Raw genomic sequence first — 22111 nt, forward strand, 5'->3', positions numbered from 1 at the left:
CAGTGTCTTCTTTTAGCACACGTCGTAAAGCCAAATGATAGCTGAAGTGGATGAGAGACATAGCTGCAGGGGGAGGCAGAGGAGTGGAACGAAGGGGAGGAAAAGCGGGCTGTTAACATGATGATAGGGGGTCGTAAATAACCAAGATATGGATCTACAGCACTTGTGTGACGGTGTCCTGTGTGTTGTATGTGTCTCTGAGTGAAGGAGGTGTGGTATTTAAAGGAGGCCGAAAAACAACCGGGAACACCTGCATGTTTGTTTATATGCTTGGCGATTTACGCCAACAATGTGTATTATTTTCTCCCTGGCCCCGAGAGAAGATTCATGCTAACTGCCAGTGTCCAAAAGAGTCTTGGTTGTAAATAGCTGACTGACTGCACTGACATACAGCCCATAAACCTGCTACCTTCTGTCTCACAGGGCAGGCTGGCCTCAGATTACACAGGTTAACACATATAATGACACTCCATGGCCACAACATTAGGTGTGTGTTGACAATTTTGCATTTAAAGGGGAACTGCACCTTTTTGGAATTTTGCCTGTCGTATATTTCTTTCCCTTTTCTATGCATTATAACGCATGAAAACAAGTTAATATGAGCTAGCTAATAATTGGGACACACTTATTTCGACCCGACTTAATATAAAATCTTGCCTTGGGTGCCACATTAGTCCTGCCCAAAACTGAGCGTTTTGTATTTTTTTGCATGCAAGCGTTTTTTGTGTAATTCCCCCAAAAGAGCCATCACCACCCTGAACTCAGACATACAACATACCCGGTCATTAGCATAATGTAAATGTGCAGTATTTCCATCACTGCCTCTGTTACTACCTCAATCATATTTATTTATTTAACAACCCAATACAATACACTCATATGTGACTTTACTCACCTGTATACACCAGTCATTATTTGCACTATGACCCATTTATCATTGTATTAAAATTAATATATCTGCAATATGTCTGCTCCTGCATATGCTCCTGTGCAATACTATGTGTATATTTTGGATATCTTGTATATATCTTGTATATATCTTGTTAAATTGTCTTTTTTACTCTACTTTTTATATACTTATTTTTTACTTGACTACTGCACTGAAAGGAGAAGCTCTCCAATCTTGTTGTACATCTTGTATAATGACAATAAAGGCCATTCCAATTCCAATTCCAAAACATGAACAACAAAGTTACCCTCTTGAATGAAGTAAAAAAACAGCAACCAGAGCATCACATGCATACATTTTAATGCCAAAATGACGGCTTGTAAAAGTTACAGCTCCTGCATCAGGTTTCATGGTGCTTTTACTACACGGTAGTAGTTCATTCCAACGTTATTCAAGTGGCACGTTTAAATATGCATGATGTGGTTAAGAGTAGAAAGGTTAACAACAGTTAAGATTCCCAGTTGTATTCCCACATGGCGCCATGTTCAAGCTTCTGACACACAGAGGTGTTTAGAGCGATCCCGAGGAGTGGCTGAGAGGATCAATAGAGCTGGGTATTTGTGCACATTTTGCCTTTCCCTTTCTTCAAATCTGCTGAACAAAGAAAGTATAACACAGAAGCAGAGAATCTGCAATTAAAACAAGATTCCATGAGTCTTTTAGGAAAAAAAGGATCTTGTGGTACCACCCATCCATTGCCGGGTCTCAAGCTCAGATAAATGGAAGAGTTATGACGGGAAAGACATCCGAGTTAAAAGCTAAGCCGAATCACTCATGTCATTGACTCACTGTGGCAACCCTTAATGAGAAAAAAGCAGTAAAAAATTTAATAAAAATATTCCAATTGATATTCTACAGCTGTCAGCATCATATGGATGTATTTGCCCCAAAGACTCCACGCTCATGAAAGAAATGTGTAATATATGGCTAGTGACTTTACACCGGCACCCCACCAGCAAGAGCTAGGATGTGATAGGCAGATGAAACGGAAACAAGGCAGTGACAGAACGACAACCGGAGAAGAGGCACAGAGACCATGTAAAAAGCCTAAATGCTGCCTGCCCAGCTGGGGAGCGTCTCATTTTTTCTCATTAGGGGAAGTCGTGTGAGCTCTGTGGATAAAAGGAGGCCTGATCGCCACCATTTCTCTCCCTCAGCCCGCCTCTTTTGCTCCCCTGCTGTGCACACGCCACCTAATTAATTACACCTTATCATCATATTGCTATAACAACCACTGTCGGCTAATTAACAGCACGCCTCAATCGTGACCTCGTATTCAAGGCCTGTGCATGTGTTTGTGTGTGAGAGCAGGATGCAAGAAACATCCAGCAGGGTCGGAAGAAATGCGGCAAACTGGAAGCGCTGACAACAGCGAAGGTAGGGAGGAAAAATAAGGAATGCACAAATGAGGATCTCTTTGAAGTGACACACACAAGTAGAGGGAAGGGGATGGGATTTTATGGAAGATAGATGGAGCGCCGCTTCGCCACACCATACTGGACTCCAACCAGTCAGCCTGGAGCCAGAGGGGCTGCGGAGGAGTCCCAACTAGGGGGCATCACACCCATGACACGTCATTTCCAATCCCCCCTGAGCCTGCCTGAGCCTGGCCAGATTGCAATGCCGAGCTCCTACGGCCCCAAACTCACTCATACTGATTTTATCATGCAGGAGGAAAGGGGGGGGGGGGGGGGGGGTGAGGCAAAGCCTAGAAAAACACACAGAGCCTGCATAAGCTGGAAACCACGTAGACCACATGAAACACCCTCCATGCCTGAGCTGAGAGAGAGGGAAATGAAGAGCGAGAAGCAGGGTGAAATGGAGCCATAATTTGCTTAGTGGATGTGATTGGATTAGTGTTGGGGTCATATTATTCTTCACCCACGTCAGATACACACACACATACACATGCACACTTCACCAGTGCCGCAGTCTAAGCAATAATAGTGTTTGGCTGTGGTTAGGCAGAACGACATACATCCATTTTCAGTGTCTGCTCAACAGTTTTTTTTTGTGGAGAATGATGACAGAAGGGTGGAGAGCAAAGTAGACGAGTACTATTTTTTTCCGCACATACCATTAAGAAAATGTATTTATGTTTTATTTGGATAAATAAGCAGTATTAGGGTGCAGAGCTAGACTCCTAGAAAGTCTGATTTGTTTGACAAGTATGAGTGCGGTATACATCTCCTGCACGATGGGAAGAGGTGGGTCGGGTACGGCCTGATTGCTCATGTATGAGCACACTAAAAACCTGTACGTGTTAATGAAAACCATCACATTGCACGATAGAAATAAACAGAAACAATCCCCAAAGTCTAAGATGCAATGCAGTATTGTATAATGAAGTGATGCACTGATATACACATGTCCTAAAGCCTGGATGAGTGCAGCACTGAGGGCCAAACATCTTAATTTCCTATTTGGCACAAGACCTCTTTAACATACATTCAAATCACAGTAACGGCTTAGGCTATGTCCACTGGTGGTTTAACTGATGTGACTTTTGCGCCTATTTTTGCTTTGCATTGATCAATGGAGCATGCTACAACCCCTCCCGCCAACAACAACGATTTGGGACAAGACCCGATCGGACCTCGAGGTGATGGGACAAATTTGATAATTATGTCGTTATTTTGGAAGAATGGTGTGAAAATGTTGGTGTTGCAAGGACATTGATTACAACTGACTTAGCCGCTTTGCACACACATTGAAAGCTTCCCTTTTATATATGCCAAAAACACAGAATTATTTCACCAATGATAGCGTCATAGCCGATGAGCTACATTTCACAGGATGGTGACAATCAACATCTGCTACATATCAATAAGGAACATATGTTTCATACACTTCATATATCAATTTTTCAGACAAATACGACTTCGCAAGCAGTCCACAGGTATCCTCTCCATGTTTGTTACTGTATTTTGCCGTCTATGGAAATGGCATCAGCGACACTTCTGTTTGCCGTAACAGTCCATGGCTGCAGCGTCCCCATTACTTTGGCATGGGCATGACAGCCTGTGAATGTGTCTTCTGTGGACAGAAATAGTTATAAAACACCAAATTTTTTGACACCAGAGAGAGCCAAATGTGTGAACATGGCCTCACTTGATCCTTTAATTCTGCTTCTATGCAGTTGCGGCATGTTATAGTTTACCCTAATTCAATAAAAAGGGAAAATATGGTAAGAAAGTGAAAATGAATAAACTATAGTGATCTACCAGCAGAGTAGAAAGGCCATGTTCTCTGTCAGCCATTAACATGGCCACCACTAAATTATTAAGGGCACAATGTCACCTTACACAGTGCCGGGCTAACTCAAAGTAGGTAGGGCTCTCGCTCTCCGTGTGTGCGTGTGTGTGCATGCGTGTGCATGTGTGTCTACACACAATCAAACAGTGGACAGTGGTTTCGCTACAGAAGGGACTCAGTGTTGCCATCATGTGGCTGCTACAAATAAGGTGCTTCATTAGAGGCTGCACACACACACAAACAAACACACACACAGGCACACACTTCAGAAGACAATAAGGGGCCTCATGTGTAGGTGATGCATGCATCTTGCAAGATGTTTTAGTAAATGCAGCTGGATTTTATTTGCACGGGTGCCTGCGGAAAATGAAAAGGACTTAAGGCCGCCATACAGTGAAAGGGGAGACTCTTATTGCAGCTCTCGAGGAAGCTAAATAAGGATGAGGACAGGCGTGTGAAGCACCATTTGGGGTTGAAGGTGGAGAAGAAAAAGCAGCCAAATGAGAGAAAATGAAAGCTGAGGATGAGAGTGTAGTGCTTCTGGTGTTGGTCGGGGATGATGGGAGGGAGGTGTTTGGAGGGAATTAACAAGAGCATATGACAGTACAACCCCTGCCTCCTCCTGACAGGCTTTATTACAGTGCCACCTGCAGCGAGACAGCAAAAAGCACTTAGCCACAGCCTAACCGCCTGACAGAGGGGGGAGAAAGAGAGGAAGGGATGGAGAAAAAGGAGAGGAAGAGTGGAAGGCATAATTGACATTGGGGGGTTTGGAGAAAAGCAACAAAATGGAGGTAGAACACAATGGAGGACAAAACAACAAGCATATAAATGAATCATGCGATCTTTAGTTGACTACTGATTTTTGACTAGATCATAAAAGGTTTTTAATTCTGCATTTAATCTAATCAGTATCAGCTCTGATACTACTTCCAAAGAATGAAAACTGCTAAAGCAACAGGTAAGAAATTGCTGGCAGTGTGAAAGGTTTTAAAAAAAACACAAAGTCCTTAAAACACCACACAACCAAACATACTCAATAACACAAATCACATCCCTGCGACGAAGTAACTCACATAGGATTTTATCTGGATTTGCACTGCTATAACATCAAGCATTATATACATTGATTGTGTAGTGTTATTTTTCATTCTGCAAACTAACAAAAAAACAGCGAATAAAGCCCAATAGCCCTCTTTTCTACTTGAGGGAGGTCATCAATACTAAATGTCTACTACTTCAATATTTTTGGACACTATTATGGATCTGTGCCGTCCATCTCTGTGGGCCCGAGTCCAGAGTGGCTGTAAATAACAGAAGACAGGAGAAACCACAAGCCAGTTTGCAGTCAGCATTCAATGTGCAGGCAGACAGGCCTAATCCTGCATGAACACCTGTTTCCTTGTGCAAAGGTCAAAGGTTAGAGTCTCGTGGTCTTTACTAAGTGGTCAGCTCACATTTTCTCCTGGAACCTGACCTCATTGATTTACGCCAGGTCATGACCCTGTATTGTGTGACACAGCCTAAAGATATATTCCCCTAATCCAGTGTATATATAATCATTGCAGCCAAATTCCAGCTTATTCATTGGCTGTCATTGTTTGATGCAATTTATGCAGGCCATGAAGAGGAAATAATTAAGGGGATGAAATGATGAGAGGTTCATTACTCCCTGAATGGTGGCGGCTCACATCTATTAGCGCTCCGTCCTGCTGATGTATCTGCTGATGAGCTCTAGCCAAGTAATGACGCGCTCTGTTGGCTGTGAATCTATAGGTCTCTCCCTAAATCTGCTCCTGCCGTCTCCTAGGCTGTGGATGGAAAACCACAGTCACTAAATCAAATCCATCCGGAGGAAAGAGGAGCGAGAGTGAGTGAGAAGGGGTGTTTCTCAGCCTGTTGGAGAGAGGAATGTGTTGGAGAGTGGACAAATCAAGCAGGAGCGACTGCACAATGAGGTCAGTGTGACCAGAGGCGGCTGACTCACATGCAGACAAACAAACACTTTAAACACACACAGAGTGAACGATTGAGTGAGGCCGTAACCCCGTGCCCACCCTGTGAGTGGCTAATAACTGTGGCACGGTGCCAAACCCACTGTCTCCTGACTAATTCTCCCCCCGTTATGCCTGCCAGGACTGGCGCCACTCTGCAGAACAGACCTCTGATTCTCAAAAACCCTGTGATCATTACTGAATTAGTCTAAAACGATGGCTGCAAAAACACAAAAACAGGCGCCTGTGGCCTCTCCGGAGCACCCCCAGAAGAAAAGACATTGTGGAACTGCTGAGAAGAATGCTCCAAAATGCTTTGGGGTTTCAGTGTATTTTAAAAAATAAGAAAATGTGATTGAAATGGGTGTTGAGTTTTGTCTGCAATCTGTCAGCAATGCAGTACAAGCACCTAATTTAGGAATACTTTTTTTTTCTTCCGAAGTACAGTTTGTGAAAGGCTTGTCTTTGTCTTGTAAGACACAATCATGAAGAAAGAAGAAACAAAATGCAGTAGCTGTTCAATTGCCGTCTTTTATTTATTGGGTTGGGTTCCTCTTTGAATTCATCAGTGGGCTACACTAGTGTGATGTCAATTGTTATTAAGCAAGATTACAGTTTTCTGTTCCCAGCTGCGCCATGGCAAACCCAACTGTACACACTGTCGGTGTGTCGGGGATGTCCCAAGTACAACCCATGCGTCATTTTTTTATTGGCCCACATCAGGTAAAAGGGAGAGAAATGTTAGACCCACACAGAAAAATGGTAGAAAACGTTTGGCTACTATACTTAATAAATTATTTGACCATCATCCAATGTGAGGTTGATGCTACCCTAAATTAAGTCATCATGTTCTCCCCATGCATGCGTGGGTTTTCCCCAAATACTCCGACTTCTTGCTTTATGCTTGTTAGATTGATTGACAACTCCAAATTGTCCATAGGTTTGAATGTGAGTGTGAATGGTTGTTTGTCTATTTGTGCCCTGTGATTGGCTAGCGACCTGTCCAGGGGGTATCCCGCCACTTGCCCATAGTCAGCTGGGATAGGCTCCAGCATCCCCCGCAACCCTCGTGAGGAAAAGCGGTAGAAAATGAATGAATGAATGTTCTCCCGATGCATGCGTGGGTTTTCCCCAAATACTCCGACTTCTTCCCACATTCCAAAAATATGCTTGTTAGATTGATTGACAACTCGAAATTGTCCATAGGTATGAATGTGAGTGTGAATGGTTGTTTGTCTATATGTGCACTGTGATTGGCTAGCGACCAGTCCAGGGGGTATCCCGCCTCTTGCCCATAGTCAGCTGGGATAGGCTCCAGCATAACCCTGCGAACCATATGAGGATTAAGCAGCATCAAAAATGAATGCATTAATTTTTATAAGCCTCATAGATTGTCAAATTGACTGTTTTATCCAAATAAATACAGGCAATATTTAATCAAATTAATCACAGTTTTCAAATTAATTAATCATGATTGATCATTATTTATTTTTTTACCGTATCCTTACAAATGTCACCATGTGGTTCACGATGGAAGAAAGTACGGATGCCCCTTGTTGAGGTGGCCTTTTTTTGTTTGCAGGACAACATGCCACCACCGTAGGATGACGATATCGTAGATCATTGGAAAACTGAACTGAATCATGACTTTGAAATGAAATGATAAATCAAACCGAGTATTTAGGGGTTCTTGTTACTACTGTGACTTAGGTTGACTATTGAGCTTAACACATACCTCAGCTCTGCACTGAGCACACATTTTATTGGCTTTGTGGGAGCTGTGACAAGATTGACTGTGTCTTAGGGAGGTCCCTCCCACCCTCTGCTGTGGAGGTACACAAGAGAATAAAAGAGAAGGAATGGAGGGGCGGGTGGTACAAGCAGTGGCGTTCCTCTACATACCCCCACCGGCTGTCACTGGTCTCCCGTTGTTAGTCTGGTGAGCATCGTCCTATCAAACAGCAGCCAACTGTCCTTCAAACAGGGACATTTCCTCAGTAGAGTGTGTGCAAAGCAAGTTCTCCTTCTCTCTACAAGCAAATATAAGCCAGCACCACAGTCTCCCACAGTGGGTAATTGCTATTGTATTGAACTGGACAGCAGCCAGAGAGGAAACTGCCAAGTCCAGCTGTGCTGTTGTCATCACAATACACTCAAAGCTTCTTCTCATAATTATAATTACATCAGTGGTATGAGCAACGCGGAGAGAAACATACGCCAATAACACGCAGTAATAAACATACACGCAAAATAACAATCATTTAAGTATGTTTACAGCATAATATTTGTTGTGATTGTGTTAAACTGTACCGTATCCTACTGTGAGGACATTCTCACCCTAAATAAGGTAACCAAAATATTAGAAGCAGCTGTAAGTACATACAATGCACTTCAGTTGCTGCAAACTATAATAACAATGTTAAATATATTGCTAAAAATGAGCAATGATTATTTTTAGACTGATCAGATGTACTTAATGTTGTGGCCGGGTAGTGGTGTTCAGCAATTACACAATTAGAAAACAGCAGACACATGCCCCATCCTATGCATATGTTTTTTTTTCACCATAGTAGACAAAATGGGATGTGTCATGTCAACATAAAACCGCAATGCAACATGCATGATGGAGAGTGTTTAAATAACGCATGAAAACGGAGCTCTCATGCCCCATGAGACCACCAGGACTCATGTTCGGCCCTCCAGTCCGCTGTGCGTGTCTGTGGCCTTTGTCTGGACTCTTTAACTAAATGTTGTGGAGCAACTTGTGGTTTAGAGATGACTTTCTGTAAAGACCGAGGGGCCCTCACGGCTAAACAGAAAATAGCCCGAGAGAAAAGCAGGGAGGAAGTCCGAGAAGCAAGCGTTGATGTAGAGAGCCAGATAGGGAAGTGATAAACAGAGTGCCTTAAGAAATAGATCAACTAAAAGAAGCAGTTGGAGTTAATAAAACGTAACATAGATAGCAAAATAAATGATATAAATAGCCGAGAAAAAAAAGTGAGTGGTGAAAAGGTAAGTGTACTGTATGTACACTAATAAGAGGAGACAGCAGCACTTTCCACATAAACGCACTGAGCTCCTAAAGCCAGTGTAGTGATGGCATCCCTCAGGGCACACTCACACATGCACACATCAACCTCAGTATGAAATCCTCATCACTTAGCTTCCTGTGAACGGTACTGCAAATTCCATTGGCGTTACAGAGAAGGAGCAAAGCTAAAACCAAACTTAAACCACCAACCAAGTAAACCAATTTTAAGTTGCAAAAGCACAATGAAACTGGGAACAGTTTTAGGATGTTCAATATCACTTGTTTTTAGAAACACTGTGGAAATACAGGGAATTGATGAATGGTACAACTCACTGGAACATGGGCGGTCGAGTCGCTGCACTATCTCTGGCTCACAGGTGATGGTGCGAGGAGGAGTGTGTTCTCCTGCAGGTTGAGAGATCTTCAAGTCGGCCTCCTCGCCAGCTCTTGTCAGCCCCTCTGTCACAGTGCAGGTCTGAAAAATAGGAAGACTTAACTTTGACCACACCTGATAATAATCAAAGTAATAATCAGTGCAAAATGAAGGCAAGGGGTTCATACAAGGGGTTATACACATGAATTTAACAATTAAATCACTGCTCTGTATTACATTTAACTACACATTGAAAATAAATTGTGTAATTAATGTTTTTAATTAGCATCAAACCACATGGTATCTTCTATTATTGGAGCCTTTTGGCATCATCTTATACGAGTAATTGTTGAACCATTATATTATCATCCAGTCCACCATTACCTCAACCATTTGAGATGCTGCCTCAGTACTCGCATCCTAGTTATAAAAACAAGATATTTCTTCCCTCATATGTGAAGTTAAAGAAAGCCGGAAAAAGCAGGCACAATCAAAGAAATAAATAGCAGCTCTGACAGCTCCAGTCTGTTTGGATGTTCCCTGCTCCAGTCCACAGCTGAGTGGAAGAGGAACCATGGAGGAGCCTTGAGGTGGGAATTAATGTGAACATGAGCAGCAGAGGGAAAAGCAGAAGGTGGCTGTCAGAGAAGAGGGACTTCTAAAGAAGCTCCTTCCATTGATGAGCAGCGGAGAGACAGGTAAGGTAGGTAGGTATTGAGCGTCCTAAGACAAAGAGACACCCTGGGCTTATGAAATAAACATAATGCCCAGATGGAGATGCAAACACAGAGCGACGGAGCAGGGGAAGGCCCTGAAGACCAACATTTGGCTGCAACCCCACTGTGCATACTGGTAAATATACGTATACTGTATGAACAGGCATATTGCTAACGACCTCTCATGAGGAGCTGTAAGGAATAATGTGTGTTTTTTTTTTGTTGTGTGCGTGCGCATGAGCATCAGGGTTTACATTAACCAGCATATGGCACTGGCTTTTAAGTTGATATCAGTTGAGGTTGGAAGCAACTACCACTTGGACATATTAATGAGATCCAATGTAGCAAAAGGTAGGCCTAGCCAACCACGATGCATCCGACCAAATATTATCCTATTTTTATTGTACTGCATGAGCACTATAAAGGTTATTCAACAGAAGGATTATGTTCTCATAGTAACATTACATATATAGATATATGTGGCTTGACTTTAATGGTGGTGGTGTGTGTGTATGATAAATGATGAAATATTTACTAAAATGAGTTTTTCTTGATATGCTATACTGACTACATTACCTGTACTGTATGGGTATGGGGTCACTATAGTAACTCAATATATTATATTATTCTATATTCATTGTTGTAATATATTACAAGTGCTATGCAAATGGTTTTACATTCAGTGGGAAAATGACTGTATGTTGCAAAAATATGTATCGTCTTCCACTCATTAAAAATATTGGGCATCCATCTTTCCGACTTTTAAGCTTTCTCCTGAGGTATCCTCTCTTATGCACAGGCATAAAAATGAATCTTTATTGTTAAATCCCTGAGCGATAGCAGTTTCCCTCATCCACTAAAACAGATGGTGGGGAGCAACATTCAACACATAAAATAAGGATGTGGATGCCAAGACCTGATGCTATGCATTGGGCTGTTGCTACCGTTGCTCTCATACGACTCATTTCTGGCCAACATGCTGGTTATTTACGATGCGTCATGTTGCACAACATGAGGGTCCTGCAGGCACAAACTACAATAGGGAGCATCGGTTAAAGAGGGACATCCTTTCTGGCGTCATTCTGAAGTGTGTGTTGATATAAGTGCACACTCATGGTAATGAGAGTACAGCGCCACAGTGGAGCAGAGAGCACAAGAGTCAGGAGGTGAAATGAGAAAAATCAACCGAGGTAGTGCTAATTGAGGTTAATTACACTGTTGAGAAATATCTCCTCTAAGCGGTAAGGATGACTTTGCTGCTAATGGAACACGCAGAACCACATGAGGGAGTCTCAGGGCAGCTTTCAGCCCTCCATGGATCACACAGTATTACTGCTCGAGTGACGATAAACACTGGTGAACCTGCAGGCCTGCACATACAGTCTGTCATAACCTCCACTGACCTGTCCTAATCTAATCCATATATCAACTCATGTGCAAACAGTCTGCTGTGTGAAAAGTCTAACAGTGGATCAGGAAAAAGCTGAAAGAAACAAACAGACAAAAAACTGCACAGTTTTGTCCTGACGAATGTGTGACGAATGCCACACATCTTTATATCTCTATTGGATCTCATTAGAAAATGTATGTGCACATTGAAGCGATCGTTCTATCTTGGGCCCTCTGTAAATAACACTGGAATACGGGTGTTTAGACATGTCCACACTGACACCGTAAATAGTACTGACTTGATCCAACACGACGTAAGCACATCCTGCCTTGTCGTCTCCGGGGACAAGCTCTTTCTTCACATATCTGCTGATCGATAACAGAGTGCCGAGCAGCATCTGCCTCTCGACAACTACTGGATTAATTGACGAGTACGGACACGAGTGTGTGTTTGTGTGTGTGTTACAGTTTGGTGTGGTGAAACTGCTCACAAACACAGTCAAGATTTAAACAGGAAATACACTTGAAGAAGTCAATAAGTTACTCAGCAAGGGTGCCAGGGAGGATCAATGGCAAGGCAAAGTGTCTCTTGGTGCCTGACAATGTACGTACATGACAAAAGATTACAGTTGAATTGTCACGAGGCACATTTTATTACTATATTTTACGTTCTTTATGTATCTTTTCTTCCACCCTCGGCCATCTCTGTGTGGAGTTTGCATGTTCTCCCCGTGCATGAGTGGGTTTTCTCCGGGTACTCCGGTTTCCTCCCACATTCCAAAAACATGCTAGGTTAATTGGCGACTCCAAATTGTCCATAGGTATGAATGTGAGTGTGAATGGTTGTTTGTCTATATGTGCCCTGTGATTGGCTGGCCACCAGTCCAGGGTGTACCCTGACTCTCGCCCGAAGACAGCTGGGATAGGCTCCAGCACCCCCCGTGACCCTTGTGAGGAAAAGCGGTAGAAAATGAATGAATGAATGAATCTATCTTTTCTGTGTACAGTGTGAGTGACTTAGTTAATTTAGGTATGACTAGGGTCAAAGTTCAGACTTGCATCTTGCATCAAATTTGAGGAATGGAACTTGTACGTAATCATTTTAATTATGCAGCGATATAGAGTACTGATCATAACATAGCTTAGAGTTAAGATGGCACTAGTGGGTGAATAATTTTACCTTACATAATTATGTATTCGAGGGTAGCAAAACAGATGTTTGCACATGTAAAAATGTCATGAATTACCATTGAAACATCACTGGGGATAAATTCGTCCAGAGGGATATGTGACTTTCCCTTCAGGATTTGGAAAGCCGAAGTGGACTCACCCATAAGATGCGAATGCCCTACATGCTGCCATGATGTTGTGTACATGTGCCGGTGTGTGTCTGCGTGCGGATCTACTGACATTTCATCAAACGTGCTTGACATTTCCAGGGGATGTAAAGATTTGATCTCTTCTGTGTTCACAGAAGTTGTGCACTACCCTTCCTCACAAAGCTGAGGGAGGCTCCCAGCACGCTGTGCCCTCCAGGCCTCACAGCACACCATCGGGCGATCTCGCTTACCCGTAGTGTGACCGCGAGCGCTGCAGTGTACGCCGCGTGCCTTTTTACGAGATGACTGGTTCACTGCTCGGTCCTCTCTTTTTTTTCCCCTGAGCTGCAAAGTGTTTCTGCTCGCCTCAACCCAGGCAGAAGAGCAAAGACCAGAAGATACGGCAAAGGGGAGAAGCGATTGTGTGGGAGGCAAGGAAAGCAAGAACGTGTGAGCCAGAGGACGCGAAAGATCTGTTTCTCCAGCTAAAGGCTACTCACTGGAGCGAACTGACACACACTGACATCTCTCTTCCACACAGATAGACTGAAAAGAGCTTTGCTACTCTTTGTCCTTTCTCTTTCGCTTCCATTCAGCTGTCTCTCCATCCCTCTATCCCTCCATCCTCTCTCCATCAGCCCTGCGGCTCCAATGTTGCTTTTTCTGCCTGGATGAACACTGCAGTAGTCCTGGTCTAGCCAAGGGCTTAGATTACACTCCACCACTATATGCTGGACACACACATACATTCACCACACACCTATACCAACAGATACATTGGCCACGAGGACGCCAGAGGTCCGACCGGGGTCTGTCAGGGACAAATAGACAGATATAATGAATGCAAATAAATGTTTATGGATGGACATCATCTGCTATATGCTTTCTATTAGTACAAACTATTTATTAGCTAAACGATTAGGATATTTTGTCTTATCAGCTATCCATGGAGAGTAACATCACACTTGGCCTAAAATGTACTTGACTTCAAACGCCAAAGCTGCAGCCTCTCATGAAATCTTGGCAAACACATTCTAATGAGATGCAGATGTATCTTGCAGTATGGTTAAGTGCCAATCATTAAAATATCACAAGATAGTGGAGGTCAGTCAGTGTGACCTTCACTATCACAAGGTGGAGCTTAGAGGAAAAGCAGCACAAGATGAATGAATTGATTACTTTTGGCCAGAGCAGGACAAGCTTGACACATGGACAAAGAGCGAAACCTCTAAATTCAAATACATTTTAATTTTTCCCCCTTACAACCTTAAGAAAAGTTAACCACTATATAATCAAACTAAAATTAGGCAAAACTATTTAAATGTACCTGAGCAGGTAGGTAATACTGAGGAGTGATACTGTCACGTAGTGCTGTTAACACAATAAACAGAGATGATTATTAAAAATAATAATAAAACAGCCGAAATCAAGGTAACACAATAAAAACTTGATGTGACAATACAAAGTAACCCTTTGTATTGAGTTGTGGAATTCTATAGAGCAGCTACGCACAATAACAGCACAGAAAGCGTTCTAGTTCTTCCAGAATCTGCACCTATTCAGACATATTTCTTTGGATTTCATGAACACGGTCTGTTTTAATGTACACACAATAAACAGAGATAATTATTAAAAATAATAATAAAAACAGCCGAAATCAGTGCATAAAAAGGCACCGCTGAGATTCGAACCCAGGATCTCCTGTTTACGAGACAGGCGCTTTAACCAACTAAGCCACAGCGCCTCCTAGTTAGGTTTTAATACTCAACAGCCAATCACAGGACACACAATAAACAGAGATAATTATTAAAAATGATAATAAAACAGCCAAAAATCAAGGTAACACAATAAAAATTTGATGTAAGTGACAATACAAAGTGACCCTTTGTGACCTTTTGTATTGAATTGTGGACTCCTGTAGAGCAGCTACACACAATAACCAGCACAGAAAGTGTTCTAGTTCTAACAGAGTTTTGCTGGAGTTAACAAATGTTTTCAGGCTGACAAAAACCACATCTCGTCACTTGTACATATGTACCTTTGAAGAAATTATGTTCAACATTGTTGATTTGCAGTAAAAAATGTGCTGTCTGAAGGCAAGCTTCTCTGGTGGGTCTCTGGTCATTGTGCTTCCAACTACACTGTATTTATGTTAGCATCTTTTTGCAAATAATGTATTGTAAATAATGTATGTGTGTTTATCCATCCATCCCTCCGTTACTGCTTAACCAAGGTCGGGTCGCGGGGGCAGCTGCCCAGACTTCCCTCTCCCCGGCTACTTCATCCAGCTCCTCCCCGCGGATCCCGAGGCTCTAAACACCATTGGAGAGTATAGGAAACTGAATCCATGCATGACTATATACAGATGCCTATCAATACATCAGATGGAAGCGCCCGTTTATGTCCTTGAGCTCATGCTGTAAATCGAAGCCAGCCTCTGACCCAATACCCAAGGACAGGTATCCACACACACACACACGCACACACTGCCAGTGACAACTGCTGGGCTGCAGCGCCTCTCTCCCAGGTCTATTAGAGAGTCTAACAGGAAAAGGGTAAGTGCTATCGATTGGCCTCGTCGTCAAAAACAAGCTGACTATTAGAGAGGCTGCTTTTCAGCTGAGGACTAACAACGTACACGCACACACACCAACACACTAGGTACACAATAGGTAGTAAGTCGTTTTTTTTTGTTGCATATTCGTAGAGTCAAAACCAGATTCCAGCATATTGTTGTTTATTATTCTCAGTGGCTGCACCACTGAGAACCTTGGTGTTAGAAAGTGGCTCCCAAATGACATAAAATGATAAATGCAAGTCTCAAGTCAAGACAGAACATGTCGACTCGAGCCTGTTGACAGCATGTGGCTCTAAGAAGCCTATTGAGTGTTTTATTCACTTTTTGGACTTGCCAAACATTAAATAAAACAACATTACATTAAGGAGCGAGTGGAAGACACAACGCTAGTGTAGTAGCTGTGAGCTACAGTGCTAAGATTACCGTCGTAGTTTAACGTAGTTTAAAGTCCAAGCTTTATTTTAAGATATGTAGCAAATCCTGCTGTTTTGTAAAGCTATTTCCCATGAAGTGATGGGCATATATGTACATATATGTACGTAGGGGCATGTCCATGACACAGGATATTCATTTGTAGGTGTCCCATTACTTTTGTTCATACAGGTGCTGTTTTCTGTATTGAAAGATCGTTTTTTATAAGCATTACAGCACGATTTAAGCAATGTAAAAGGTTGGTGTCAGCCAAAAAAATACAGCTTTGTTCATACATCTATTGTCAGGCCGGAGAAAATGTATACAGTGTGTAATATATTGAGCAGAGCACAGCAAAACAACAGGATCCTCCAGAGGGAGAGTGGTAATGATAGAGAGAGGTACATATATACATATATAGAGAGAGTGCAACAAAGGGCTGTTTTCTGCTGGGTGGGTAAAGTGTGTCCAGGGGGGGCAGCTGAGAGAGCACACACACAACCTATCATTAGCAGCAGTAAATTGTGCGAAGGTGCACCTTTGTGCAGAGTTGCATTTTAAGCCTCCACTCTGATGTAGACCTCCATCAGGATAACAACCTGGCACAGTCAACACTCACTCCACCAGCTTGTGTGATTAGCTGCAACACAAAGACCCCCTCTCTCCATTTTCCCTCCCCTTTTCCCTGTGTTCACTCCCCCTTGTATCATCCTTTGACAGCGACACACACATTTAGCTGCAGCCTTCTGTCTACCAGCTGCCACTTCGCAGTCATTCATCAGAGCTATGATTAGCGAGCGGAGGAATGTCGTGTAGCTACAGAAGACTCCTCACCCTGACCGTGACCTCTCACCTTTGCGTGACCCTGGGTGACACTGGGTTGCAGCAGCTGCTTTTACACTGCGGCTGACACACTCCATTAGGTCTGACACCTGCTTCTTCACACTTTGAAATACTAACACAAAGATGCAAAAGATAGAAAGGGAAGGCAGGCAAGATCCGGAGCAGTTAACCTGCACACAGACACACACATATGCACAAATACAAAGACCTTTACACGTGCTAATGAGGTGAGGTGGTCTTTTTATGAGATTACACAGTCATTACAGAGAGAGAGGTCGTGATGGGCACCTGTAGCTTAGTGGCTCCCCAGCCTGCATATATAAAAGCATGCCGCATGGTATCATATAAACGCTTAAAGAGCCAATAGCGGTATTCAGTGGACACTGCGCATATGTTGTGTGTGCAATAAGACACTCTTTGTGTTGTCTCTCTCCGCTGTGTGTGTTCGTGTGTGTGGGGCCGGGGCCGACTCTGACAGCTCAGTACTAGCCATCTGCTGGCAGTCACACCGGGAGAAAGCAACCGCAGCCAAACAATGGAGAGCAATGACAGGCCAGGATTTGTGGGGAGTTTTATATATGTGTGTGTGTGCGTGCATTTTTTTCCCCCCTCAAAGATCCAAATCAGCCCCTCTCTATGAGCATGTGGGGATGGGCGTGGCGTTTGTTGATAGGCTGTTTCTGTTGCCAGGCGATAGATTAACAAGCCCAAAACGGCCATCTGAGGTGGGCACATAGCACTGGGGAATGCTAGCTTGCATCACTGTCATTTGGGGTTCGTGCATTAAGTGCACACGACCGAACACTGTGTGTGCATTTTAAATACGTCTCCACAAGTGCAGGTAAAATGCTACGAGGGGTAAAAACAGATGGTGGCTACATGTGATGCCAGTCTCAGTCTTGATAGCAGCATCATCCAGCTGGGTATAGGCGGGCGGTGAGTTCTTAAATACAGCATGCCAGGTGGTCAATAATCAAGATGGAGCCACAGTACCCAAGTTTATGATTCTATTTACAGTTTGCCAAATAACTGCAATTTATGAGGGAAAAAAAAAACAATAACGAAGGATTTGTTGGGCATGTTTTATCAGTGTGTGTGCGTGTATGTGTGTAAGGAGCATTTGGGGGGGGGGGGGGGGGGCATTGGCTGATCTCAGTGACTGCACTGAGGCTGGCATGGGCACACAGGACACACACCTATTTACACAGCCCCACACTGAATGGCATTGTCTGGAAGAGAATGCAACACTTAAGCTGCTGATTAAGGCAGAACAAAGCTTGAGGGGCAGGAATGATAAATGTGTGGAATGAGCAAGAGAGGGAGAGCGAACGAGATGAAAGTGGCTGGGGGGCGGGGGGCTTGTGGAAAGTAACTAGAATCTCATCTGCTGCTGCTGAGTGAAGGAGGAGGGGAAATGGAGGGAGGCAAACATGGAACTGGGAACTGGGAGTGGTACCTGCATGGGACAAGGCGACAGGAAGGGAAAGGATGGAAGAAGAGCACAGCAAAGGAGGAAGAGATGTAGAGAAACAGAGGCGGAGCTGCTGCAGATTCACTTAAGTAGGCCTATGAGGGAAGTAGAAAACTAGCGCCCTCTAATGGCTCTTTCACAGCATTAGCATGGTCTCCATCCTGCCCCCTTCTGACCGGGGAGCTAATAAAGATAAATAAATAACAGAACTGAAATGACTATTGAATTAACTTAAAAGGATAATTTCTCTTCATTTAATTAAAAACATTTAGTCGTTCGGTTTGTGCACAAACAACACATGTATGACAAGGGGTTATGTACTCCTTTGGTGTGTGTGTGTGTGTGTGTGTGTGTGTGTGTGTGTGTATCCTAGCAACGAGGTAGATAGCAGCAGTGTGGTGAGCAGCTGGCAGAATGGGACACACAGGCCATGGTGGATTTCTTTTTTATTACTAGTATGTGTGTTACATTAAACAGCTGTGAGGGATTTAAGTGCACGTGTGTATGTGCACCCTCGTCCCAGGCACTCATGCATGCCTTAGTGTTGATTGGCATGTCAAAATGCTAATTACAACAGCCAACAAACAGCTACATGATATCACATGATCATATCTATCAAAGAGGCATGATTATTGTAACACACACAAAAACACCTACAAGGGCCATGGCCCTATGAATGTGACACCCCTCTTTTTAAAGATAAAAGCCAACATTTAAAAATATTTACTTAAATCTAAATTTAAAATGTATAAATCAAAATACGTCCTATTTCATGTAATTTTTTTTTGAGTGGGTCTTGACGGTGGGTTTCAAGCTGTGTGTGTGGCCAAAACAAATGCTCTGACTCGCATGGGGAGAAGTCATTTGACATTATATGCTGGCTTGCATGTCTGGGGCCCTGGAGCACCCAAATATAAGATAGGAATTCGACTTGTTCAGATTTTTTTTTACAGAGTAAAGAACATAATGTAACATAATGCAAACTGTCAAGTGATTCTTACATGACTTTTGCTCATATATACAGTACATATACAGTACAGTAATCCCTCCTTTATTGCGGTTAATTGGATCCAAACTCGACCTTGATAATGGATTTCCACGAAGTAGTTAGACCATGAAAAAAACACTAAATATGTTTTTATGCTTCCTTATGCAGTTTTTTTTAGAACCCTCCAGACATGAACTATAGTTCTCTGTACGCTCATATTATTCAATATAGTAAACAGAAAAAGAGTAAATATGCCATGTAAGACATAATTAAGACTTGTGCTCTTGTGTGTTGCTATAAAAGTCATCCCTAAGTGACATCAAAGTGATATCGTGACTTCAGAGTTGAGTTTTAGCTTTGCATGGGTCACGGGCCACCATAGTAGTCAATGTTTTCATTCAAGATTATTGTGCCTGATGGGAAATTATTCAAACCTGCAATAAAAGCCTGTTGTTGTGACAATCTAGTCTAGTTTGTGTGTCTCACCAAAATGACTGACATCTACTGACCAATGTAGAATACTACATTTCGTCAACGTCTTTGAATGCATCTTTTAAATGCCTTATGAGTGTATTTTACTTAATTTAGCCATTTTAATGCCTGAAAATGTTTCATAAAGCAGTGATAAAGTGAAGCCAAGAAAGCCTCAAAGTGAAGCAGCTCAGCGGCACGAGGGACTCAGCTCCAAAAAATAACCCAGTAAAATGGCACTGTACATGGCATAATTCTTTTAAATGCCTCTTAACTGAGAAATGAGGAAAGTACCATTTGACTACTAGTAGACCAGGAGCCCACAGGGGTCAGGGTAGCCGGAAAGCTAACAAATTCCCATGTGCACAGCATTTAGTACAAGGGTCACTGTCTAGAGAAATGGACATCTGCCGATCTTGCTCTGGTGGGTGTGGTCATGAGGGCCGTGAAAAGGCACAGAAAATTCGAGCCAGATTAGCTCCACCTTCTAACAAAATGAAACATATTGAAATTCAATCAGCATGTTGTATTGTGTGATAAATAAGCAAAGACAGACATTTCTGGTGGTGGCCTACCCCCGGCAGATACCAAAATAGGACAAGAAAAGTTTGAGCTAGATCAGCTTTGTGATTAACAAATTGAAACCGATGCTAAATTGTTCAGTACTGCAAACTCTTTCAAAAATCACTAACGCCAGATAATTTTTGTGGTGGGATGGCCGCGCCAGACACTTTGAAAGGGCCACACCCTCGGAGCTGACCTTGATTAGCTTGTGGGTTAACAACATAAAACCACTTGCAGAATGTTATCTATGATGATGTCTATCTCAAATAACCATTGCCAGACATTTCATATGGTGGGGTACCCCTGCCAGATGCATTGTATAGGCCCCGCCCTTGGATGACCCAGATCAGCCATTCACCTAACGACATAAAACCACCTGCAAAATGTTAACCATGTTAATGCTTATCCCAAATGACCATTGCCAGACATTTCATATGGTGGGGTACCCCTGCCAGATGCAATGTAATGCAATGTAAATGGCCTTGCCCTTGGATGACCCAGATCAGCTAGGCTAGCCATTCCACCTTACAAAACATGACCACTTGCAAAATATTAACCATGTCAAGATCAATGGGGCTAATAATACTGTTACAGTCATGAGCTTGTGAATTTCTACATTGATTATAAATATTCGAAGCCTTCATCGTCCTCCAAATCAGAATCTTCACTCCATGCCTCATCTGAATCAATCGGTTCTTCACCCTCGGCGACGTCAGGATCAGCCTCGTCTGCAACGATGATAGTTTCATCGCTGTCTCTGTCAGCGCATTCTTCATCAAAGAGAGAATCTGGTGTTGCGGATCCTTGGAACCACATAGGTATGAGAAGGCTGTTGCTTTCAGCCCAGCCATAGTCTGTTGGTGATAATCCATTCCCAGGATGTGCGGTTGTTGCTTGGATCCACAATATTGTGACATATTGCGATCTCTTAACCTTCATCTGAAGAGTACGTTGACAAGGTGGCAACAAAGCACAGTCAACTCGTTTGACATTTGCCAATGGGTCATCCTGAAATGCGACAAAATAAGTTAAATACCTTAAAGATTTGTTAACCTCTGTATACATAGGTCAAAACACATTCATTCGAATGGTTGTAGTCATTGCAGAGAAGACTGGATTTGATCTAAAGAAAGTTCTAGCATTCCCAATCATCAACCATCCTTTGGCACTTGCACACAGTGATGGCGCACACATCAAAACTCCAAAGTCAGCCCTGTTGAATAAATTTGAGGAATTACAGACAGAGCCAGTAACGGAAACTGAGCTTCCACTTAGCTACACTCAGGTCTATGATGGCGGACTTCTCCTACATTCTGTTCTCTCCCACATTAACATGGGGGCATCTTACGCATCCATTGCCAAATCATTGCTGTCTGTTGTTTGTTCTGGCAGGGGAAATGAGGTGCACGTTTGTCTTGACAAATATGTTGAGAACTCCATAAAGGACAGTGAGAGGAAGTTGAGAGGGGCAATAGATCAGGCATACAGCATCACAGGACCTGATCAGACCATTAGACAAAATGGCAAGATGCTACTTACCAATGGGATTTTCAAGAATGCGCTAGCTAAGTTCCTTTTGACTGAGTGGCAGAAAAACCACTACTGGAACTTTTTTAGGGGAAAGACTGTGGTTGTCTCATTCGGTGAGTACATTCCTAGTGATGAGCTTGAGAACATCTCTGTGACCTGCCCAGCAAACCTTCAGGCTGACCATGAAGAGGCAGACACCCTCATTGGATTCCATATCACCAACATCAAT

The 22111-nt window shown here is 43.0% G+C and overlaps 1 protein-coding gene and 1 non-coding gene across 4 annotated transcripts in view; both read right to left on the reverse strand.

Moving 5' to 3' along the window:
* The window catches only part of gse1b (Gse1 coiled-coil protein b), a 140323-nt gene that overhangs the window by 86720 nt on the left and 31492 nt on the right, over positions 1–22111 (reverse strand). For all 3 annotated transcript variants that reach the window (XM_058088497.1, XM_058088498.1, XM_058088499.1), the window contains exon 2: positions 9563–9704. In XM_058088497.1, coding sequence (XP_057944480.1) covers positions 9563–9704 — 142 coding nt within the window. The remainder of the gene's footprint in view (positions 1–9562; positions 9705–22111) is intronic.
* Positions 14697–14770, reverse strand: trnat-cgu (transfer RNA threonine (anticodon CGU)). The gene has a single exon. It is a non-coding gene; the product is annotated as a tRNA-Thr (tRNA).

Source organism: Doryrhamphus excisus, chromosome 12 (genome assembly GCF_030265055.1).
Source record: "Doryrhamphus excisus isolate RoL2022-K1 chromosome 12, RoL_Dexc_1.0, whole genome shotgun sequence".
In the NCBI taxonomy this organism is placed as follows: domain Eukaryota; kingdom Metazoa; phylum Chordata; class Actinopteri; order Syngnathiformes; family Syngnathidae; genus Doryrhamphus; species Doryrhamphus excisus.